Source organism: Podarcis melisellensis (genome assembly GCF_964234715.1).
Source record: "Podarcis melisellensis genome assembly, chromosome: 1".
NCBI classification, from domain to species: domain Eukaryota; kingdom Metazoa; phylum Chordata; class Lepidosauria; order Squamata; family Lacertidae; genus Podarcis; species Podarcis melisellensis.
In genome coordinates, this window is record NC_138528.1 from 126,855,793 (window position 1) to 126,878,879 (window position 23,087).

Sequence of the window (23,087 nt, forward strand, 5' to 3'; positions counted from 1 at the left end):
ACACTGGCTCTCAAGTGTCAGAGAATTGATGCTTTTGAATTTTGGTGCTGGAGGAGATTCTTGAAAGTCCCATGGACTGCAAGAAGATCAAACCTCTCCATTCTGAAGGAAATCAGCCCTGAGTGCTTACTGGAAGGACAGATCCTGAAGCCGAGGCTCCAATACTTTGGCCACCTCATGAGAAGAGAAGACTCCCTGGAAAAGACCCTGATGTTGGGAACGATGGAGGGCACAAGGAGAAGGGGACGACAGAGGACGAGATGGTGGGACAGTGTTCTCGAAGCTACGAACATGAGTTTGACCAAACTGCGGGAGGCAGTGGAAGACAGGAGTGCCTGGCGTGCTCTGGTCCAGGGGGTCATGAAGAGTTGGACACAACTAAACAACAACAATCTTAACGACTGTTAAGCTTAACGAAGCACCCATAGATAAGGCAGCAAGTAGAAAAGGAAGGAGGTTGCAAGGAATGGAAAACAACTGCAACTTCGCATTTTGCAAAGGGGCAACGACAGAACTGGCATTAATGGGAGGTTGCAAGGCCTTGATTTTCACACATACCTAATTCTGCAAATGAATGTTGTGAGCAATGCATTAGCAAATAATTAAATGGTGCAGAAATACACAATTAATGTGGGTTTGCTTTCAAGGTGAGCTTACTACCATTTTTAGGGAAATCACAAAGGTCTGTTACACAGTAGGTGCGATACAAAAGATCGAAAGATCCCCAAAGATACAAATATTTTAATGATTATTTGGAAGGCAGGAGAAATACGTTAGCGGGAATATGGTAAAAGAGGCAAAAATGTGTACAGTATTGTTCAGGCATTATAACTGAACTATCAAGTGAAAAATGGAACTGGATAAAAGAGAGATCATTGACGAAACAGTATAGATTTTCCACAGAGGAGCGAGAAATAAACAAGAAATATTAATGCAATTATAATAGCCTTGTCGAGGAGATAAAGCATTGATCATGGACAAATTCACACAGCCTAGTATTGGCTAGCCAAGTACAACATAAAGAGGAAGTCATTGTCTTTGAGCAGGTACAATTGTAGGCTGCATTTGTAAGGGTACAAAGTGAAGAAACTATATATATATATTCTTTCTTTCTGTAGGAACGAAAGAGAATTGTGGTGACCCAATTCCAGCTTTTGTTGTGTACAGATTGCCAGTATTGACAGCAGTACAAATGATTGTTGCTATCAAATACGAAAGAATGCTACTATATCTGAGATGGATTGTGCCACTATGGTGGTCTCCTCCTTGGGTACAATTTAGAAAGTTTTTAAGAGAGAAAAAATCTGGGCCTAGTACTTTCCTTCCTTCCTTCCTTCCTTCCTTCCTTCCTTCCTTCCTTCCTTCCTTCCTTCCTTCCTTCCTTCCTTCCTTCCTTCCTTCCTGAAATTGGCACCCCATTTTTCCTTCCAAAGGAGCCCAGTACTTTTAATAAGCATTATCGAGTCTTCCCCTGAAGAACTCTTAGGACCAACTACAGTCGTACCTCGGAAGTCGAACAGAATCCGTTACGGAAGTCTGTTCAACTTCCAAAACATTCGGAAACCAAAGCATGGCTTCTGATTGGCTGCAGGAAGCTCCTGCAGCCAATCGGAAGCAGTGGAGGCCCCGTCGGACATTCGGGTTCCAAAGAATGTTTGCAAACTGCAACACTCACTTCCAGGTTTGCGACATTCGGGAGCCAAAACTTCCGAGTACCAAGGCATTTGGCATCTAAGGTACGACTGTACTCCGTTGCTGTTTAACTTTTTCAGTATTTAAGCCCACTGTCCCAAAGGGCTTAAACAGGGGTCCGCAGACTTTTTCAGCAGGGGGCCGGTCCACTGTCCCTCAGACCTTGTGGGGGGCCGGACAATATTTTTTGGGGGGGAAATGAACGGATTCCTATGCCCCACAAATAACCCAGAGATGCTTTTGAAATAAAAGCACACATTCTACTCATGTAAAAACACCAGGCAGGCCCCACAAATAACCCAGAGATGCATTTTTAAAAAGGGGCACATTCTACTCATGTAAAAACACACTGATTCCTGGACCGCCCATGGGCCAGATTGAGAAGGCGAATGGGCCGGATCCTGCCCCTTGGCCTTAGTTTGCCTACCCATAGGCTTAAATAACCATAGTCACATCAATTCCCTCCCAGCCACTCCCACCCTGCAAATACTTATTACCGGGTTTTGAGCACACATACATAGATAATATCAGTCTATGAAATACTCGACAACATATTGGCTTTATTCTGGTGACATAGGTTTCACTTCAGCTACTGAAAGTTCTTCCAGATAGGGTTGTATCTAGTTGTATGTGCTGATGGATGGCTCTTTCAGCCAACTGAAGCTTTGTGAGCTGGAAAGGGGAGAGTGTCATTTTTGTGAATTCAGCATTGGCCCTGCAATCTGCTGTGCCACATACCATACCATCGGTGCCTTGTACACCTTGTTTCTTGTTGACTTCCAAAGTCAGATGCAAAACCTAAGCAAAATTAAAGGAAATCATTTAAAATTGGCTCAGTTTCCAAAAGCGATACGTGTCGCGTAATGAGCTTTCCTTGGCCCAAGCACAGCTTAGTTTGTGTTTCAGCGGGGAGTAAACGTATCACACAAGTGCCAAAGGACTGCATCCCTCTTATTGTATTAGTTACAGGTAGGTAGCCGTGCTGGTCTGCCGTAGTCGAAACAAAATTTAAAAATTCCTTCCAGTAGCACCTTAGAGACCAACTAAGTTTGTTATTGGTATGAGCTTTCGTGTGCATGCACACTTTTTCAGATACAGTAAAACAGAAGTCACCAGACCCTTACATATAGTGAGAGGATCTGGTGACTTCTGTCTCAGTGTATCTGAAGAAGTGTGCAGACACACAAAAGCTCATACCAATAACAAACTTAGGCGCTGTGGGGATGCGGGTGGCGCTGTGGGTTAAACCACAGAGCCTAGGGCTTGCTGATCAGAAGGTCGGTAGTTCAAATCCCCGCGACGGGGTGAGTTCCCATTGTTCTGTCCCAGCTCCTGCCAACCTAGCAGTTCGAAAGCATGAAGTGCAAGTAGATAAATAGGTACCGCTCCAGCGGGAAGGTAAATGGCGTTTCCGTGTGCTGCTCTGGTTCACCAGAAGCGGCTTAGTCATGCTGGCCACATGACCTGGAAGCTGTACGCCGGCTCCCTCGGCCAGTAAAGCGAGATGAGTGCCACAACCCCAGAGTCGTCCGCGACTGGACCTAATGGTCAGGGGTCCCTTTACCTTTTAAGGTGCTACTGGAAGGAATCCTCTTATTGTATGTTATTCATTTTAAAATTTCTAAGATGCCTTTTGACCAAACTGGGTCAATAATGGCCTTCAGCAGTATCAAACACAATTGGTTAATACTGAATCGCCTGTCTATTCATTAAAAAAAATGCATGTAAAACAAATATTTTGCATTGGAGTCCAATTGCTATTTCTTCCAAGAAATGGCATGGTGAAATTGGTTGCTGGAATGGGACTAAGAAGCAAAAGATAAAGGACAAGCTATTGGGGTAAAAGAAGGAAAGTTGAACTAAAGAGGCATTAATGAGACTAGCAAAAGCAGCAAAAGATTATTATGAATGACAGTAATCTGTTTATTCCTTTCTATCACTAACGTTCACCCATGGGCCTGCTGTTAGTTTGTTTATCACAATCATATACCACCTTTGCTCCAGTTTGCTAAAGGTGACATATATGGCTCTTCTTTTCCCATTTTATCTTCACAATAAACCTCTTGAGAGAAACACACTGTAGGCTGCATTCAACCATCTCTTTGCGGCCCAAAGACTCTTTGACCCAGAGGGTACTTCCACCAGCACAGAAAGGAAGGTGAAGAGATTTTCACTGGTTCTGCCTCAGAGGTTTGGCAATGAATGATATGTGCAAGCAGTGGCGTCTGAGTTTCATAGAATCATAGAGTTGGAAGAGACCACAAGGGCCATCGAGTCCAACCCCCTGCCAAGCAGACATAATCCACAAACTTGCAGCAATTTTTTACCAGACATAACGACTGGAAACTTGAGTTTTTCTTTCAAATTAAAGCAGAGATCCTTAGAATCCTGGACTCTTGCGTTGTCCATTTTGGTGCATGATCAATATTGTGAATAATTGCACTCACAAACAGCTCTGCTTATGACTTAAGTGTTAACCTGCACTTTGAGCCACAACACACATTTTCCCCATAGCAGCAACTGGGGAATAATCTATTTGGCTAGCAGTTCCCTCAGCAGCAAAGCTAATACTGAACCAGTCAGGCAGCTGGATGTATTTGCCATAGAATAACCACACTGAGATTTGAGTTTATTGTTAGGGAGACCCAGAAGGGAGTACATTCATGAGGCAGGAAGGCAAATAACACCCTAACTCATATAGGTTGAGGAAGAGGGGGTTATTGTGTGGCCTTTGTTCTTATTTCTGTTATGTACAGTGGTACCTCGGTCTACGAATAGTCCTGTTAACGAACTATTTGGGCAACGAACGCCGCAAAACCAGAAGTAGGTTTTCTGGCTAACAAACTTTGCCTCGGAAGATGAACAGAAGCCGAACGGTGGAAGGGCACCGGTGGCAGGAGGCCTCAGTAGGGAAAGCACGCCTCAGTTTAAGAACGGTTTTGGTTTAAGAATGGACTTCCAGGAACGGATTACGTTCTTAAACTGAGGTACTACTGTATTCTGTGTTTTTTATATTGTAGGTCAGTGTTGTGAGCCGCCCTGCAATTTGTGGGTATGCAAATTTAATAATAATAATAATAATAATATAGACTCTCTCCATGGTTTGCATGTGATTTGACACCAGCTTTTAAAATGTTTAGCAATGCACCAGAAGTCCAAATACAGTGGTACCTCGGGTTACATACGTTTCAGGTTACATACGCTTCAGGTTACACACTCCGCTAACCCAGAAATAGTGCTTCAGGTTAAGAACTTTGCTTCAGGATAAGAACAGAAATCGGGCTCCGGCGGTGTGGCGGCAGCAGGAGGCCCCATTAGCTAAAGTGGTGCTTCAGGTTAAGAACGGACCTCCAGAACGAATTAAGTACTTAACCCGAGGTACCACTGTATGATGTAATTGTAGTTGGTGCTACTGTACAAAATGGGTGAAGCATGAGCTTGACCAAAAGATGACATGCTTCATATTGATAGAGCACCCCATAGATTTCCCATCCTATTCTTCTAAACCACTGGGCCTCTTGGGCTTGCCGATCAGAAGGTCAGTGGTTTGAATCCCCGTGACGGGGTGAGCTCCCGTTGCTCGGTCCCTGCTCCTGCCAACCTAGCAGTTCAAAAGCACGCCAGTGCAAGTAGATAAATAGGTATCACTGCAGTGGGAAGGTAAATGGCATTTCCGTGCACTGCTCTGGTTCACATGACCCGGAAGCTGTACGCCGGCTCCCTCGGCCAATAAAGCGAGATGAGTGCCGCAACCCCAGAGTCGGCCACGACTGGACCTAATGGTCAGGGGACCCTTTACCTTTACCTCTTTAAGCCAATACCGCTCACATTTGCTGTAATCAATAAAGCTGTGGCCTAAATTTTGCCCATTAACCTTCAACCAAAATTCTGTGTCGGTGTGAATTTCTTTATTCTATTGGGGGATTCCTGGAGGGTCCTGGCACACAAATCCAGTATACCTGCCTGACAGTGGAAAACAGGCATATTCAACAATACAAGCTGTAAAATCATATGCTGGCATGTCAATGCAAGGAGGCCACTGGGGAGCAACCACAAAGAATTCCTCTCTTTGTGCCTTGGTCGTACAGATCTAATGGGTGGATAATATAATTAGGCAGGAGCTTTTATTTTATTAATCCTCTTTAACATTGCATTTCAAACCTATCAAGAAAACAAATCTATGAATAGTATAGAATTGTAGAATTGTAGAGTCGGATGAGACCAACTAGTCCAATCCTCTGCAATGAGGAATCTTTCAGCACACAACTCTGAGATTATGCGTCTCATTCTGTACCAACTGAGCTATCCCAGCTGTAGCTGTTGTTAAAAATGCATCGTATTCATCAAAATTCCCAGAATATGAACAGGCATGATTACAACTTCATCAACCTCGTGGGATACTTATACAATTGGTTTGACTGTTCCCATACTTGTAACAACAACAACAACAACAACAACAACAACAACAACAACAATAATAATAATAATAATAATAATTTATTATTTATACCCCGCCCACCTGGCTGAGTTTCCCCAGCCACTCTGGGCAGCTTCCAATCAAGTGTTAAAAACAATACAGCATTAAATATTAAAAACTTCCCTAAACAGGGCTGCCTTCAGATGTCTTTTAAAAATAAGATAGCTGCTTATTTCCTTCACATCTGAAGGGAGGGTGTTCCACAGGGCGGGCGCCACTACTGAGAAGGCCCTCTGTCTGGTTCCCTGTAACCTCACTTCTCGCAATGAGGGAACCGCCAGAAGGCCCTCGGTGCTGGACCTCAGTGTCTGGGATGAACGATGGGTGGAGACGGTCCTTCAGGTATACAAGACCGAGGCCGTTTAGGGCTTTAAAGGTCAGCACCAACACTTTGAATTGTGCTCAGAAACATACTGGGAGCCAATGCAGATCTCTCAGGACCGGTGTTATGTGGTTCCGGCGGCCAGTCCCAGTCACCAGTCTAGCTGCCGCATTCTGGATTAATTGCAGTTTCCGGGTCACCTTCAAAGGTAGCCCCACATAGAGCGCATTGCAGTAGTCCAAGTGGGAGATAACCAGAGCATGCACCACTCTGGCGAGACAGTCTCCGGGCAGGTAGGGTCTCAGCCTGCGTACCAGATGGAGCTGGTAAACAGCTGCTCTGGACACAGAATTGACCTGCGCCTCCATGGACAGCTGTGAGTCCAAAATGACTCCCAGGCTGTGCACCTGGTCCTTCAGGGGCACAGTTACCCCATTCAGGACCAGGGAGTCCCCCACACCCACCCACACCCTGTCCCCTAAAAACAGTACTTCAGTCTTGTCAGGATTCAACCTCAATCTGTTACCCTTTCAAGAACTCTTGCTTAATTCTGGAGGTTAGCCCAGTATAACCTTCCTTCATTACATTTTTGGAAGTGTGATTTGCAGTGCAAAATACAGATATTTAACACTACTAGGGAGTTTTCTAATACTAGTAGGCTTTCCCATGTCTGGCACAAAAGCTATGTCGCAAATGGACAAGATTCTCACTTGATGTAGTGTTGCCATATTTCAAAAAATGAAAATTCGGACACAAAAGTTGTTGAGTTTTGGGGGGTTGGGCCAAAGCTATTGAACTACAGCAGCAAAAAATGTTATTTGCCCCAGAATGGAAAGAAGAAGAAAGAAAATTTTGGAGCTGTTTTTAAGGGAAAATCCCTTCATTGTAGGGGATTGAACTAGATCAAGCATGGCCAGACCTGGCCCTCCAGCTGTTTGGGGACTACAGTTCCCACCATCCCTGACCACTGGTCGTGTTAGCTAGGGATGATGGGAGTAGTAGTCCCAAAACAGCTGGAGGGCCGAGTTTGGCCTTGCCTGGACTAGATGATCCTTCTGGTCCCTCCAACTCTATGAATCTATGACAGCAGAAGACAGAAGCATTCAGAAACAGACGCTAATCAATTGACTGACAGATTATTATTATTTTTTAAATAAATCAATCTTCATTTGTAAACAAAAACCTATAGTGGGGTGTGTAAAAAACATTATTTTCTACATTATAATTTCTCTTGAAAGCACTCTGTGTGCAAGAGAGAGCTAGGGAGCATCCATTCAGTTGCGCCCCCCCCCCCCGCCATAAATGTCTTTGGTATTGACGTTTCTTACCTTTATTTGCAATGGAAATCCATCTTGGTTGTTGCCATGCAGCAGGCATTCAGTGACAATGGGATCCATAGGCTCCACTCTCCCAGGAAGGATTGTTTCTGTTGACAAAAATTGATCAGGTTTTAACTTTCTACATATATATCCATGCATTTGTTCCATCAAGACATTGCATGGGCAGACCGGGCCTCTGCTTTTCTCTCTCTCGCTGTTATGTGATCTTTCTTTCATCTTTCTTTCAGTGACCCTCGGAGAATTGAGCCTATTTCATTTATTTATTTTTTGAAAAAAATCTGTTCACTAATTACTTGTGTGCTAGGGATTGTTACATTATAGAAATAAAAGGAAAAGTTCATTCTTTATTTTTTATCTGTGGCAACCTCAAAGCCTCTCCTTAATCCTATTTTTGTTTGTTTACAGCTCTTCCAACTTTCTGGGGATTACTTGCATCTGAAGAATGCAAAAAAAAAACCCCAACCCCAACCCCCCCCCCACCATCCTAGAGGCTTGTTCTTGCCTCCATTTAACAATAAGTATTCTGTATAGGGGCATTACAGTGATTGCAGATAGGGTGTTTGTTCTCATGATTAAAGGATCAGAAATAGATAATGGGTTTTCTTTCCAAACCACTCCCTTTGGCAAGCCAGCCCCATCTGCCCGTATTTTGGCACCGGCCCTTAACCATCGGTTAGGGCTAACTTGTTGGGTTTTGGTAAACGGGGAAATGTAGTATGGCGTCATAAAAGGAGAATGCCCTAGAACCAGATTTGGGGCAGGGATGTGGGTGGCACTGTGGGTTAAACCACAGAGCCTAGGACTTGCCGATCAGAAGGTCGGCGGTTCGAATCCCCATGATGGGATGAGCTCCCATTGCTCAGTCCCTGCTCCTGCCAACCTAGCAGTTTGAAAGCACATCAAAGTGCAAGTAGATAAATAGGTACCACTCCGTCGGGAAGGTAAACGGCGTTTCTGTGCGCTGCTCTGGTTCGCCAGAAGCGGCTTAGTCATGCTGGCCACATGACCCGGAAGCTGTACGCCGTCTCCCTCAGCCAATAAAGCGAGATGAGCGCCGCAACCCCAGAGTCGTCCGCAACTGGACCTAACGGTCAGGGGTCCCTTTACCTTTGCCTTATTCTTTGGTGAGAGAAGCCCAGCAAAGATTTAAAATCACAAACCATGCAGCAAAGTAAAGCATGGAAATGCAGGCTGTTCAGCCTTTAAAACATCCCCTTCTAAGTCGCTTCCAAAGTTCCCTTAGGGTAGAAAGAGACCACACATTTGGTAAGTTGAAAGTGGTTTACTTACAAACCCTCCAAAGGTCAGATTCATGTGTTTTTCCACATAGCAAGAAAATATAGGCAGCATAACTTAGATTCCAAAATGGCAAGAGTTTCTAAATTATTGGTATATAAACGCAAATGTGGCTTACTTAAGCCGCATGGTCTAAGCTTCGATCACCCAGTTTAGACCTTGCTGGTAGAGTTCACACGGTTGAATGAAAGAACAAAGGCTTCATTCCAAAGTGAGGAGGGGTGAGCTAGGTAAGCCTGGCAGGATAACTTACTCTGTGGTCTTAACCCCTTAATGTATTAATTAGAGTTAAGCGTGTTGGTTATATGAGGCTGGATATCCCACATAACTTGGGGTCTTTATTAAGCAGGGTTTGGAAACTAGTTTCAAAGCAGATGATGATGATGATGATGATGATGATGATGATGATGATGATTTATTTGTACCCCACCCATCTGGCTGGGTTTCCCCAGCCACACTGGGCGGCTTACAACAAAGATTAAAAATACATTAAAATATCACACATTAAAAACTTCTCTGAACAGGGCTGCCTTCAGATGTCTTCTAAATGTCAGGTAGTTGTTTATCTCTTTGACATCTGATGGGAGGGCGTTCCACAGGGCAGGTGCCACTACCAAGAAGGCCCTCTGCCTGGTTCCCTGTAGCTTTGTTTCTTGCAATGAGGGAACCGCCAGAAGGCCCTCGACGCTGGACCTCAGTGTCCAGGCAGAACGTTGGGGTACTGGGGGAGATACTGCACAATCTTGCAGCCCATGCGAAATCCTGATGGGTCGTGATATCCTGCTACCATGAGGGGTTCTTGGATGGCTATGAAGATGATAGGAAGGGGGAGGGAAGAGCAAAATGGGTAGCTAAGATTTTTGAAGTGTTCAAGAAAGAACTTGTCTATAAGTTTAAAGGTAGGGAATTCAGTAAATGGGTTAAAGGGATAAACTTATTTTGTCTAGAAAGACCTTATAAAAAAGTCCTGCTGTTACTTCTTTAATACAGAAGATCCAGACTTCTTTCCTTGAGGCGGCATTTTTGTTGCAGATATGATGTATTTGCACAATCAAAGTTAACATTTAGCTGTTGAGAAACTGTGATTCTCTCTTCCCCACTCCACTTTCCCTCAAGATTTATGGATCCCTGTGTATGGCGAATGCACACAGGGGGTGTCTGTCTCTGCATGCGTTAGGGACCTGTGTTTGCCTCCAGTTTCCCAGCACTGAATGAGAAACTGTCGTGTAAAACCATCAGGTTTTGCAGTTTGCACTCTGGCTATTCACACAACACTAAACCCAAGTTTCGCACTGAGTGTACAACTTACAGAGAACTGGAGCTGATCAAGGCTATCTAACCTTGTGTGCCTGTACATGGGTTGCAAACCTCTTTTACACGATGCCCGCATCTTCAATTTTAGATATGTCCTTGGCATATACCTAAAGCCTGTAATATATGAAGAGGTCCTCTGATCTCACAATCATTCTTAGTGAAAGACACTGTGGTATAATAATTTTACGTTTACTGGGTAGCAAGCGTTGTATAAGCTTTAATGTCTTCATGCCTTCTCATTTGTGTTCATTTTCTAGAGGTGTCTATTTCCCTTCTTCTCTGCCTAGTTTACCTAATTCTTGGTGTGTGTTTTTCCCTAATTTGCCATCCAAAGTTACTCGTTTACTAGTTCTTGATTTTCCTCCAACTTCAAAAGTTGATGCTTTAAAAAAACACTTATTATTCTCTCGCCATTCTTTTCATACATCCTCTACACCTACTTGCTTCCAGGAGCATCTTCTGTTCTCCAGAATTTAATAATGGTGGGTAAAGCCTGGCTTTTTTTAATTGGCAGCTTTCCTGAGCTTTAATCCGTCTCTTGCCTTTCATTCCCTGCTCTCCGCGTACCAGGGCTCATCTTGCTGCTGTGATCTTTTCCGTTGCTTTAATTATGGAGTGTGGCAGCTGAACGTTTAAGTTTCATATTAATAGCGCCTTGTTTAAAGTTTTCAGTTGCAAAGCAAATGTTGAATCATCTGAATTTGGCGAGGTTTGAAATTATACCTGGGTATGTTTTTACCGTTCCTATTCCCAGCAGATTACACAATGGCACTGATTAGCTGCCGCATTTTGTAATACCACTTAAGGCTTTATCACAGTGGAGTACTGCCAGTAATAGTCTTTAATTCACTTATATGTACCAATTCATCTCTGTCAGGCTTCTATTCATTTCTTCCCTGTCTTACTCTGTCCCTAGCCTCTGTATAATGAGGTATGATGTCCCCCACTTAAGTGGGGGAGGGGGTCCAAAAATCCCTAGTGAACTGACTCTGGTCTTTTTGACTCTTCAGGCAACCAAACCCCCCCTTGCACTTATATGCCCACATTATTGCACTTCTCACAAATTAGAGGAAGTGGCGCTGATAACGTTATCTGTTATTTCACATGCAAAGAAGAAGAAGTTACTTTTCGTCAGGCATTTAATATGGACCTGTTATAGAGATGTCTTTTTCATAATCCTCAAAGTAATGCATGTTTGTGCAGTTAGGATATGGGTCACCACGTTGCAATTACCCGTATTTTTCGCTCTGTAAGACGCACCAGACCATAAGACGCACCTAGTTTTTGGAGGAGGAAAACAGGAAAAAAATATTCTGAATCTCAGAAGCCAGAACAGCAAGAGGGATCGCTGCGCAGTGAAAGCAGCAATCCCTCTTGCTGTTCTGGCTTCTGGGATAGCTGCGCAGCCTGCATTCGCTCCATAAGACACACACACATTTCCCCTTACTTTTTAGGAGGGGAAAAGTGAGTCTTATAGAGCAAAAAATACGGTACTTGGATGGCGATGGGGCGCTTATCTGTTGCGAATTGTGGTGGATTTATGATTGGCGTGCTTGCTTGATATATGTTGTGTTAAATGCTGGAGCATGATTATAAAGCGTGAGATGTTTCCTAAGGTTCTAGCTGTGGTTTTTGTTGTCTATGCAAAATAACTGTTGCCTCCAGAAGTTGCATGCTTTGCTTCGCTAGATGTTGATGCAAACGCTAAACTTTGTTCTTTTGTCTCCTAGGATTGGTGCGAAACATCAGGAGCTGCGGCAGAAGCAGGCCAGGGGGCTTGCCGAGTATTCCCCTGGCCCCGTGGGCCCTCCGCCTGATATTGACGATGACGAGACAGACCCCAATTACGCACAAGTCAATCACTTCCGAGAAATGTATCCACCTGCCAGTGCATACAGGCCGTCTTCTCCACCTGTGTCAGAAAACTTTGGATGTGACAGCCCTCCAGTGCCAGTGGACAGGGACCACCTTGAAGGACTGTATGCGAGGATAAACAAGCCGTCTCATCAGCCTGCTCATGTGGAGAGGTAGTGATTCATATCATGGAAATTATTGCATCTGCAAATATTTGCAGATGTAACAAAATAGCATGTTGTTTGTTTATGTCATGAAATTTCTCGTATCTTGGTTGTCGAACGCCTTGCGACTCAAACGTTTTGGCTCCCAACCCGGAAGTGAGTGTTCCAGTTCGCAAACGCTTTTTGGAAGCCAAACATCCGACAGGGTTTCTGGGGCTTCCGGTTGAGTGCAGGAAGCTCCTGCAGCCAATCGGAAGCCGCGTCGTGGTTTACAGAAGTCGAACGGACTTCCGGAACGGGTTCCATTTGAGAACCAAGGTACGACCTGTACACCGCTTGGTTGTTAAAAAATCCTCAAAGCAGTTTGCAGAAGATAAAACAGTAAAATCGGGGGGGGGGGGAATCACAACCATACTTTACAAACATGCAAAAGTTAAAATATTGAAAGAGTGTAAGATAACCTCAACTTTCTAAGAATCTGGGGAGGGCTTGCCTAACCAAGAATGCTTTTAGCAGGCGCCAAAAGGAATATAAAGAAGGCTTGACCTCAAAAGGCAGAACATTCAGGAACATACTAGGTTCCTACAGTCTCTGAGGGCAGCCTGGTTTTGTGTCTAACGCCCTATCTGCAAGGTTTGTCGCATGGGCATTTTACCACTTTGGATAGCGTATACGAATGGCTGGTAGCACGGCAGCACCATCACAAACTGTGATGTTATGACAAAGTAATGAGGTAGGGGAATTAAACAGTAGAAATGTTTATGATCGGAATGTCAAGGAGCTAAGCTTCAGCTTTTTCCACTCCCAAATCCACTTTTTACAAGAGGAGAGATCCAGATTATAACTTTGCTTCAGCACTTTTGCAATTTTACTCGGGTTGGCTGAATTATTCCGAATGATCTAGGGATATTTGTTTAAGTGCAAACATTATATTCGCTTTACATTTGCGCCAGTTCTAGTCCCACTGCTCAAGGTCATGATAAAATCGAAATCATTATTAAAAGGCTTCTACTTCACAAAATTGACAGAATTGACCTGACTCCAATCCAATTGAGGCACTACCAAATAAGTGGGTTTTTTCCTTCCCGCTTCCTGCTCTGAAGAACTTGTTATTTTGCAGCATAAAAGACTTGTGTGCTCAAATTGTGCTTTTTGGCCCCTGTGATCATTCGGCGCCATTAGCAACCAGCTTTTGTACCATATGCAGTGATTTACTATGTATGCTTACAGTTTACATTTCCCCTGTTGTGTGATATTATGCGCTTTCAATTAAGTCGGAGGGAGGACTGAGAATCACGGCACTTTTATGCAGACTGTAAAGCGTGGCTTTGCAAGACAGATTACCTTTCAGGGCCTTTCCAATAACCAAGTAGGGAGAGAGGAGCCATTTTTAATCCTTACTGTCAAGCTTCCAGGTTGATAGCAATAAGAAATATAGTATTCCCCACCCCCCCGTATGAGTTAAACAAGAAAACACAGATTCACAGGCACAGTTGTGGAGCCGTCACCATGAGATTCTGAAAGTTGGCATTTGATAATACAAAATAAAAATAAGAGAGAGCTTGATTAGACTTCCTGTGTGTTACAATAAATTGTGACACCTCTTGGAGGTGGCGGCAGTATGTGAAAGTATAAGCAAACAGCTAGACAAATTAGAAGACAGGAGTGCCAGTTTGGCCCTGCGACCGTGGGTCCCCGGAGCAATGGGTACCATGCATTGTGCACGGCCCTGGCACTGAATTTTGTGAGTCCCTAGCCCCTTCATGGGTAGTGCTTGGGCACCCAGGGCCCCAGGGCGTTGGCACCTATGCGGGAAGAGTAAAAAGGAATGGTTGTTACTAAGGTTTGTATAATTTGCTTGTCAGCGCTATCACTAGCCCTATTTTTGGTTAAAGGGACAGTAAATAGTATGGACTTGTGAATAGATTAATTCGTTTAAGACTCTTTTGCAGGAATCAATACCAGTTTAGAACTTCCTTTATGTGCTAAAGCAGGGGTCAGCAAGCTTTTTCAGCAGGGGGCTGGTCCACTGTCCCACAGACCTTGTGGGGGGCCGGACTATATTTTTTTTTGGGGGGGGGGTGAATGAACAAATTCCTATGCCCCACAAATAACCCAGAGGTGCATTTTAAATAAAAGCACACATTCTACTCATGTAAAAACATGCAGATTCCCGGACCATCCACGGGCAGGATTGAGAAGGCGTTTGGACCGCATCTCGCCCCCGGGCTTTGGTTGGCCTACTCATGTGCTAAATTGGAAAGAGGTTCAGAACTAACTATTGGGCCAGATATTAATAGTTCCTGAGGTTAACAGGGTAAGAATATATGTTATCCTGAGGTTAACAGGATATATCATCTATCTATCTATCATCTATCTATCTATCTATCTATCTATCATCTATCTATCTAGCTATCTATCATCTATCTATCATCTATCTATGTATCATCTATCATCATCATCTATCTATCTGTCATCTATCTATATATGTTTATAGTGTAATCATTAAATCAGAAATGGCCACCAAAATCCCATACTGAATCCAGCAGCATTGTAAGCTGACTAAATAACTTTTATGTTATGAGGCAGCATACAGATTCAATCAAACATTACATGATTCATACCCAATATTTGTATATGTGTTTTGTATGGACCCAGCATCCTGACTGATCATTCGGATAATATATTGCAGTTAAGCATCTTAAAAGCAGCACTGACAATTAAAAGGAGCTATAGTTGGTGACCCCAATAATGCTATGTGGTTCAACCGTGGTCTCATTCTATTAATCTGCATCAATACTTCCAATCTAGGAACTTCAAGAAACTTTACTGCTGTGCTTCGTAACACCTGCTAGGCTACGCTAGAGGATGAGAATGGGCTGAGTGTATTATCATAAAGTAATGGTGCGAATGTAAAGCCAGGGTTTATCAGGGCATTTTCTTTCTAGCAGAATCTCAGGCTGTGAACACCCAGGTTGCTTTATTTATTTATTTTACCAACCCCCTGAACTTTCAAAAGCTTGATATCTATATGCATGCTATTGCCCGTGCCTGTCTATGGGAGCCCGCTGTACCAGGAGAACAATTTTCTTCGTAAGATTGCTTTTTTTGTGGTGCCCTAGATCTCTTAGAAGACTTGACCATGCTCAACGTTTCCTATAAATCCAAACCACAGCCATAAATTGTTCGCAAATGGTTCCTTTGGAAATGAAGGCTGATACCGAAAAGAAGACTCTTCTCTCTGAGAAAATTAAAAATAATGGGCAATTACAATGGGCACTTTTAACAGTGGCCACATGCAGAGGACGCTCAGGTTGCGTTCGCAACCTGCAGCGCAACATCTGCGCATGTGTGGGTCACGATTTGGCGCTTCTGCGCATGCGAAAATTGCAATTTAGTGTTTCTGCGCATGCGTGAGCGCCGAAACCTAGAAGCAACCCGTTCCGGTACTTCCGGGTTCGGTGCGGTGTGCAACCTGAAAACGCACAACGTGAAGCGTTTGTAACCCAAGGTATGACTGTATAGGCTGCCTCAGATGTCCACTACGTTACCACTGCAGGCCTCCAGATAGCAAGATATGTAGTGGCATCAAGAATTGCAGATGGCTTGCCACGTGGAAATAGCCACCCACAGCCGGTCTGTGGGTGGGCGTCATTCCCTCAGAAGGTCAAGTCCACCAGACCAAGATGAAGGAAGGAAATTTCACTTTTTGAAATATGGTGCTTAGTCATACTGGCCACATGACCCGGAAGCTGTACGCCGGCTCCCTCGGCCAATAAAGCGAGATGAGCGCCGCAACTCCAGAGTCGGTCACGACTGGACCTGATGGTCAGGGGTCCCTTTACCTTTACTTGTATTATTTCTCCCTGCTCGTATGTGTAGTGGGAGGGGGGCAACAAAAAGAAAGTTATTGCCATTTTGGTTTGGCTATGCAATTCAACGGGATTTCTAGAGATTTGTATTTTCCGGATTATGATCCAGGGCAAATAGGATCGGGTCCAGACCAGTCCAGTCTGAATCAGGTCCAATCAATCCAGATTTACCAACTGAGGCCACAAATCAGAATAGGTGGGGGGGGGGTCTGTGCACAGCTCCTGCATTTAGTTGTTTACCTTCAACAAACAGAACCCAGATTACTTCATCTCAGTCTTAGAATTCCAGTCATGGGCCATTACCATAGAGGATTGAATTAAAACTCATGCAATCACTTATTTTCCCCGGTGAAAAATGTATTATCATCCCTTTAATGATTTTATAAAATTATGAGGCATCTTATAATGAAAGATCTCTGTGGCTTGATCAGTGTACCTCATACTGACGTACAGCTAGTCGTAGCTCCCTCTACAAAGTCCCCTTTTTTAAAGTCCTACTCATTAAAGAACATTACTGTCAAAGCTGTTCCAATAATTAGAAGCCTTTCTATACATCAAAAACCAAGAAATAATCCCAAATGCAAGGGCTAAAACCGTATGTTTACCAGTATGGTGCTAATCTCTCCTGTCGTAACTGGAGGATGATTTGCAGTCTGTAAAATTCACAGTTAAGGTAAAGGTAAAGGGACCCCTGACCATTAGGTCCAGTCGTGGACGACCCTGGGGTTGTGGTGCTCATCTCGCTTTATTGGCTGAGGGAGTCGGCGTACAGCTTCCGGGTCATGTGGCCAGCATGACTAAGTCGCTTCTGGCGAACCAGAGCAGCGCACAGAAACACCGTTTACCTTCCCGCCGGAGTGGTACCTATTTATCTACTTGCACTTGACATGCTTTCGAACTGCTAGGTTGGCAGGAGCAGGGACCGAGCAACAGGAGCTCACCCCATCGTGGGGATTCGAACCGCCGACCTTCTGATCGGCAAGTCCTAGGCTCTGTGGTTTATTGATGGATATTGATACTTGACTAGGGGAAATTGGGTAAAATGCAATGTGTGAATGGTCATCGTTGTTAACCGACTGCATTTCCCACATTTTTCTGATGCAGGTTTTTTTGGTCGGAAGGTGACGTAGGAAGTAATGAGTGCGGTCTTTAATTTTTCACGTCAGAAAAATTAAAGGCTGAGCAGCACACAAAAAGCCTTTTACTATAGCATTGCGTTTGTTTCTGCCAGCATAAGAAATGTACAGTTGTGAATATTACCCCTCCGGCTGGAATTCTAGCATTGGCAACACTGGGAAAATAATCATCATTGTACCTAACTTAAAACCATACAGTGGCTCAGTTCAGACATTACTTCAAAATCATGGTTTCTGCTAACCATAGTTTTGATCCCAGCCTATAGTTTGAAGTAAAGAATTTACAAGAAAATGATGCAAAGGCACTTCGAACGATGGCTTCTATTTCTCCGGGGTGGGCCAGGGAAGCCATTTGCCTCAGGTGGCGTATCGATTCCCTGCCAGTGCTCCACAGCCAGCCCTGCTGGGGTTTCCCGCAGCAACAACCCAGTGCCGTTGCGCTTGTTGCTGAGCCGTTGCCACTGCGTTGTGACACGGGTGCAGCCACAGGCAAGGACACAGTTGCAGTGGCGAGGCTGCAGCGGCGCAGGGGCAGGGCCTCAGATCTGGTTGGAGGTCATTGGGTCGTTTTGCTAATAGCGGCAAAATGTGTTGGGCCAGCCCTACTGTTTCTGGCTTGTTGTCTGGTTGCAGACTATGGTTTGTCAATCTAATCTAATGCCAAACTATAGTTTGGCTTTCTTACATTTGGTTTGATGTGATGCCCAAGTTGAGCCACTAAATTCAAGCCTGAACAGGACTCTGATTCAAATCCATTTCTGAACAGGGAGTTGTTTTCTTCTTAAATCAGTGTTACCCTACTCCACAATGTGTCCCCCCCCTCTATATATACTGTACTTTTTCGGGTATAAGACTAGGGTTTTTTACTCTAAAATAATGTTAAAAGACGGGGGTCATCTTACATGTGGGGATCATCTTCCCAATTTTCATAAATTTGTGTCCCCCAAAATAGGGGTCGTGTTATACACTGGGAAATATGGTATTTGTTGTGGGAAAAGTGCCAAAGTACCCTTTAACCAAAAGTGGGTTGTGGTTCCTTTAACAGGCAGCACAGTAATAAGAATGTTAACTTCTTTTTTTTGCGCGGGGGCATATAATATTTTTTTTTAAAAAAAAATCTGCCATTTAATTTTAAATGCTAATATGTGTGCGGGTAATTAAGAAGCCAAAATTGACTATGAGCTTGGTAAGCTCTAAGAATGGGGGAGAGAGATCATTACGCCTCTGCTCATGGATAGCTATTTGCAAACCAGCTGATAATGTGCAAAATGAAGATTTCGTAAGTGGCATTTTAAATGAATGGTTAATGGCTTGAAGATTAATTAAATAGTCAGAGTTGTTCAAAAGAGAACCTGCTAAAATCTTGTTTGTAGGCCAGTCACTTGCATAGCAAAAGTGCAAGCCTATCTAGCAAGCAATTTACAGCATTTCCCCCCCTCAAACCACACACACACACACACACACACACAAACACAAACACACACCTTTCCAGCATGCTACATACACGGAAGGTCAGAAAGGTTTTACTGCAGGGTACTTTAATACTAAATAAATACCTCAAAACGAACGATGAAACTTTGAATTTGTTGTTCTACCAGTATTCATCTCACTGAGGGTGGGTGAGGTGGGGAAGGAGATTCACATTTTGTAAGCATCAAAACACTGCTGCTTTTGAAAGCTGGGAAAAGCAGTATCCCTGCAAAAAGCACTAACTTGGGGAGGGAGGAGATTTGGATTCCAAGGCAGCTATCCATTTTTATTTTTGGTGCAATACAATGATTCTCTGGAAAGCTCATTAATGTACTGCTTTCATTCCTGGACAGCACCTTAGAACACAGTTGACTGTATTGTGCATATTGAGAAAGAAGCATTCTAGACTTTGGTACGACTTGTATATTATTATTTTGCTGCTGTTCCTTTGTTTGAGGCCATATTAGAGAGTGTTGGTTTTCATGTTTTTAAGAGGGCCAGCGCCCTCAGGCACGGTTGCCGCAGGCTGAACAGACAAGCTATTAACTGTAATCCGCCATCACAACTAAAACTTCCTTCCCCCAATTGGCACAGGGCCTGTCAATGGCAGAACACGCCTGCTGAACGATGAGCTTCTCCCTTAACAAAATCCATCGCAACTGGCAAACCAAATTGCCTTTGAGTCCGTCTGCAATGCAGCACAGGAATTATAGTCAAAAATCAGATATTCCTATTCCCAGCAGGTGGTGGTGATGGAGAGGTTGTGGAGACAGATAACAACATGACACTGTCCACCCCCCTCACCTCCCGGGCAGTTTGATGGAGAAGCAAAGTGCAAAGCCCTTCCCAAGCCATTTCCAATCTTGAGTTCTTTCCTACAGTGATTAGCATGATTAAGCAGGGATGTCAGGCCTAGTTCTCCCATCTATATCAAAATAAATACTTCGGTTGACCAGGTGACCTCATAAGCGTGAGGTCGGTATGGAGCAACCAAGAGAGCTCCCCTGGCAATTATTACATGCTGCTTACTGCAAAAGATTTGTTAGACAGTGATGGAAAGTCTTAATGCACAAAGTGGTGGAGGAGGACACGCACAATGATGATTAAGATGACAGTGAACTGGAAACAGCTGCAACGCTCTCCCTGGGTTCTGTATGGCTTAAGATGAAGACCACCTGGGTTGGCTACTGTGTCTGATTTTTAGAGAGAGAGTACGGCAATTCTCCCACTGTGTACATTCCTGTTCTTCGGTTTTTGAAATAAGGAAGCCATTGTTAAAGTCTGCAGACAAAGTTTCTGCAGTCGTTTCTTTTCCTCTATATGTCCGTGTATATATTGCTGCTGCTATATGCTGTGTGCAAACTGAGCTACAAAACTACATACCGTATTTTTCCGTGTATAAGACGAGGATTTTTTTTATTACAATGAATTGTGAAAAATAGGGGCTCGTCTTATACACTGATAGTGCAGAGTGGGGACGTGCAATTTGTGGCGGCCGCGAGCAGGAGATTGTAAGCAGTGTTTGGGCGGGTGATTGGTACGCCTGCTGATGATTGGCTGTTGGTGTGGCAAGTGGGCGGGCGATTGGCAGCTGTTGGCGGTGAGTGGGCAGACAATTGGGGGCTTCAGCGAGGTGTGCGATTGGCAGCGGCAGTCGGGTGGGTGAGCGATTGGCGGCAATCCCCCACAATAAAAGCTCAACAACTCTGGATAATCTTCCCGAAAAGAAGGTCAACAACTCTGGGCAATCTCTCCCCCCCCCCATTTCCTTAATTTGGAGTCCCAAAAAATAGGGGTCGTCTTATACATGGGGACGTTTTATACACGAAAAAATACGGTATATCAGAAGACAAGCAGAGTTGTGCTGGAGGCAACAGCCAAATGTTCTTTCTGATGCAGAACCCTCTTTCCCAGGCAGATTTCTTCAGGAAGCCCACGGGCCAGGCAGGATATGAAAGCAACAGCCTATCTAAGCACTTTGTTTCCCAATGTTTAGATGCACATTGCCTCTGAACATGGATGTTCTATTTAGCGGTGATAGCTTTAAGGTAAAGTTAAAGGGACCCCTGACCATTAGGTCCATTCATGACCGACTCTGGGGTTGCGGAGCTCATCTCACTTTATTGGCCGAGGAAGCCAGCGTACAGCTTCCGGGTCATGTGGCCAGCATGACTAAGCTGCTTCTGGTGAACCAGAACAGCTCATGGAAACGCCGTTTACCTTCCCGCCGGAGCGGTACCTATTTATCTACTTGCACTTTGATGTGCTTTTGAACTGCTAGGTTGGCAGGAGCAGGGACCGAGCAACGGGAGCTCACCCCGTTGCGGGTATTCGAACCGCTGACCTTCTGATCGGCAAGTCCTAGGCTCTGTGGTTTGTACATATATATATAAAATGAGCATTTAGGTGAGACTTCAGGAGCACTGTAGCTCTTCTTTTCAAGTATTTGAAGAGACATTGCCATCAGCTCTTCCTCTTACATAATTGCCTCTCTCTGAACCATTTGTTACTTCATTCATCATAACTCAACACAAGATGGTCTTTTTTTATATATTGTAGCTCCAAGCCTTTTTTTCATTACATACCACAGTTGTGGTGTGTGAGGATGCAATGCAACAACTGCAGTATGTATGCCAACTGCAAAAACACCTCACACTTTATTAGGCAGGTGGAATTGTTTCACAATGGTTTCTTTCTGGTAGACAATTCAGATGCCTGGGGTGATAAATGAGAAAATGACCGAGCAAGTAATGACCGCCAGAGCGGTGCCTATTTATCTACTTGCACTTTGACCTGCTTTCGAACTGCTAGGTTGGCAGGAGCAGGGACCGAGCAACGGGAGCTCACCCCGTCGCAGGGATTTGAACCGCCGACTTTCTGATCGGCAAGTCCTAGGCTCTGTGGTTTAACCCACAGCGCCACCCGCGTCCCTGGTGATAGCTTTAGCCACTGATAACTCATCCTCATGGTCAATGGGAACTGTGCACGTACATGCCGGCCATGGAAAATTCCAGAGTCCTCTACCATTCGAGCGTCCCTCTAGCATTTGTGTGTGCTTTCTGGTGTTTCCATCTTCAAGAGATTCTCTTTAGGTTGCAGTGGTTTTGTTTGTTCTTTGAAAGAAGTCGCCTTCCAAATGTGTGCTTGCATCCACTGGCATAGGCTCCAGAGTTTTGTGGCACAAACAGGGCTTTTGCAAAAGTATACCCAGGCGAGAGGAGGCCTGCTTGCCAGCAGTTCTTGCCAAAAGCCCACAGTGACTGGGCTGTGTCTCTTAAAGCAACTTTGTAAGCGAAGGCTTTGGCAGTGGGTGCAATGTGATAGTTAGAATCCACACAGATCCAGTTGAAACTGACCCCAGTACAGAAAGAATTGTATTATAAGGAGAGCTAAGCACAGAGTATGGTCTCCTTCGTTTCTCCAGAGCAGGAATAAGGGTCAGGAGGAATCAGCTTTGGAACCATTGGAGAAAGACAATGGAATGGAAAACAAGAGGAAATACCAACAATAGAAGAATGGAGACTGAAGCTGACTGACTATGCAGAATTGGACAGATTAACCGGGAAAATTAGATATCTTCAAGACCAAAAGTTCATCGAGGACTGGGGAAAATTTGTTGAATATCTGAAAAGAACATGTAATGTGCAAACAACACTGGTGGGATTTCAAGAAGCACTGTGAAAGCAGAGATATATTGTTAAAAAGAAATAGGAGTGGGAGGGAAGTTGAATGGCAATATAAACAGAGGAATGCGTAACTGAGAAGTAATTATGGATGATTGTCAGAGAAGTCGAAGGAAGTCTAAAAATCAAATTTGTGAAAATTTGTGAAAATTTGACAGAAGTGTATATTTGTGTTGGAAAATAATAAAAATTATTTATATATATAAAAAAGGAACCATTGGAAAAAGAAATCCAAGACTGCAAGGCGCTCTCATAATTTGGGATGAAGTGGCAAATGGGTGTTAAAAAATATGAGGGATGTTAGTCCTCTGCCTAGAGTACCCATCCCACATTTTAAGGTAAAGGGACCCCTGACCCTTAGGTCCAGTCGTGACCGACTCTGGGATTGCGGCACTCATCTTGCTTTATTGGCCGAGGGAGCCGGCGTACAGCTTCCGGGTCATGTGGCCAACAGGACTAAGCTGCTT

At 44.2% G+C, this 23,087-nt stretch overlaps 1 protein-coding gene across 2 annotated transcripts in view; it reads left to right on the forward strand.

The window, feature by feature from the left end:
• PARD3B (par-3 family cell polarity regulator beta) overlaps positions 1 to 23,087 on the forward strand; it is a 582,358-nt gene that overhangs the window by 404,288 nt on the left and 154,983 nt on the right. For both annotated transcript variants that reach the window (XM_081906208.1, XM_081906209.1), the window contains one exon: positions 12,172 to 12,468. In XM_081906208.1, coding sequence (XP_081762334.1) covers positions 12,172 to 12,468 — 297 coding nt within the window. The remainder of the gene's footprint in view (positions 1 to 12,171; positions 12,469 to 23,087) is intronic.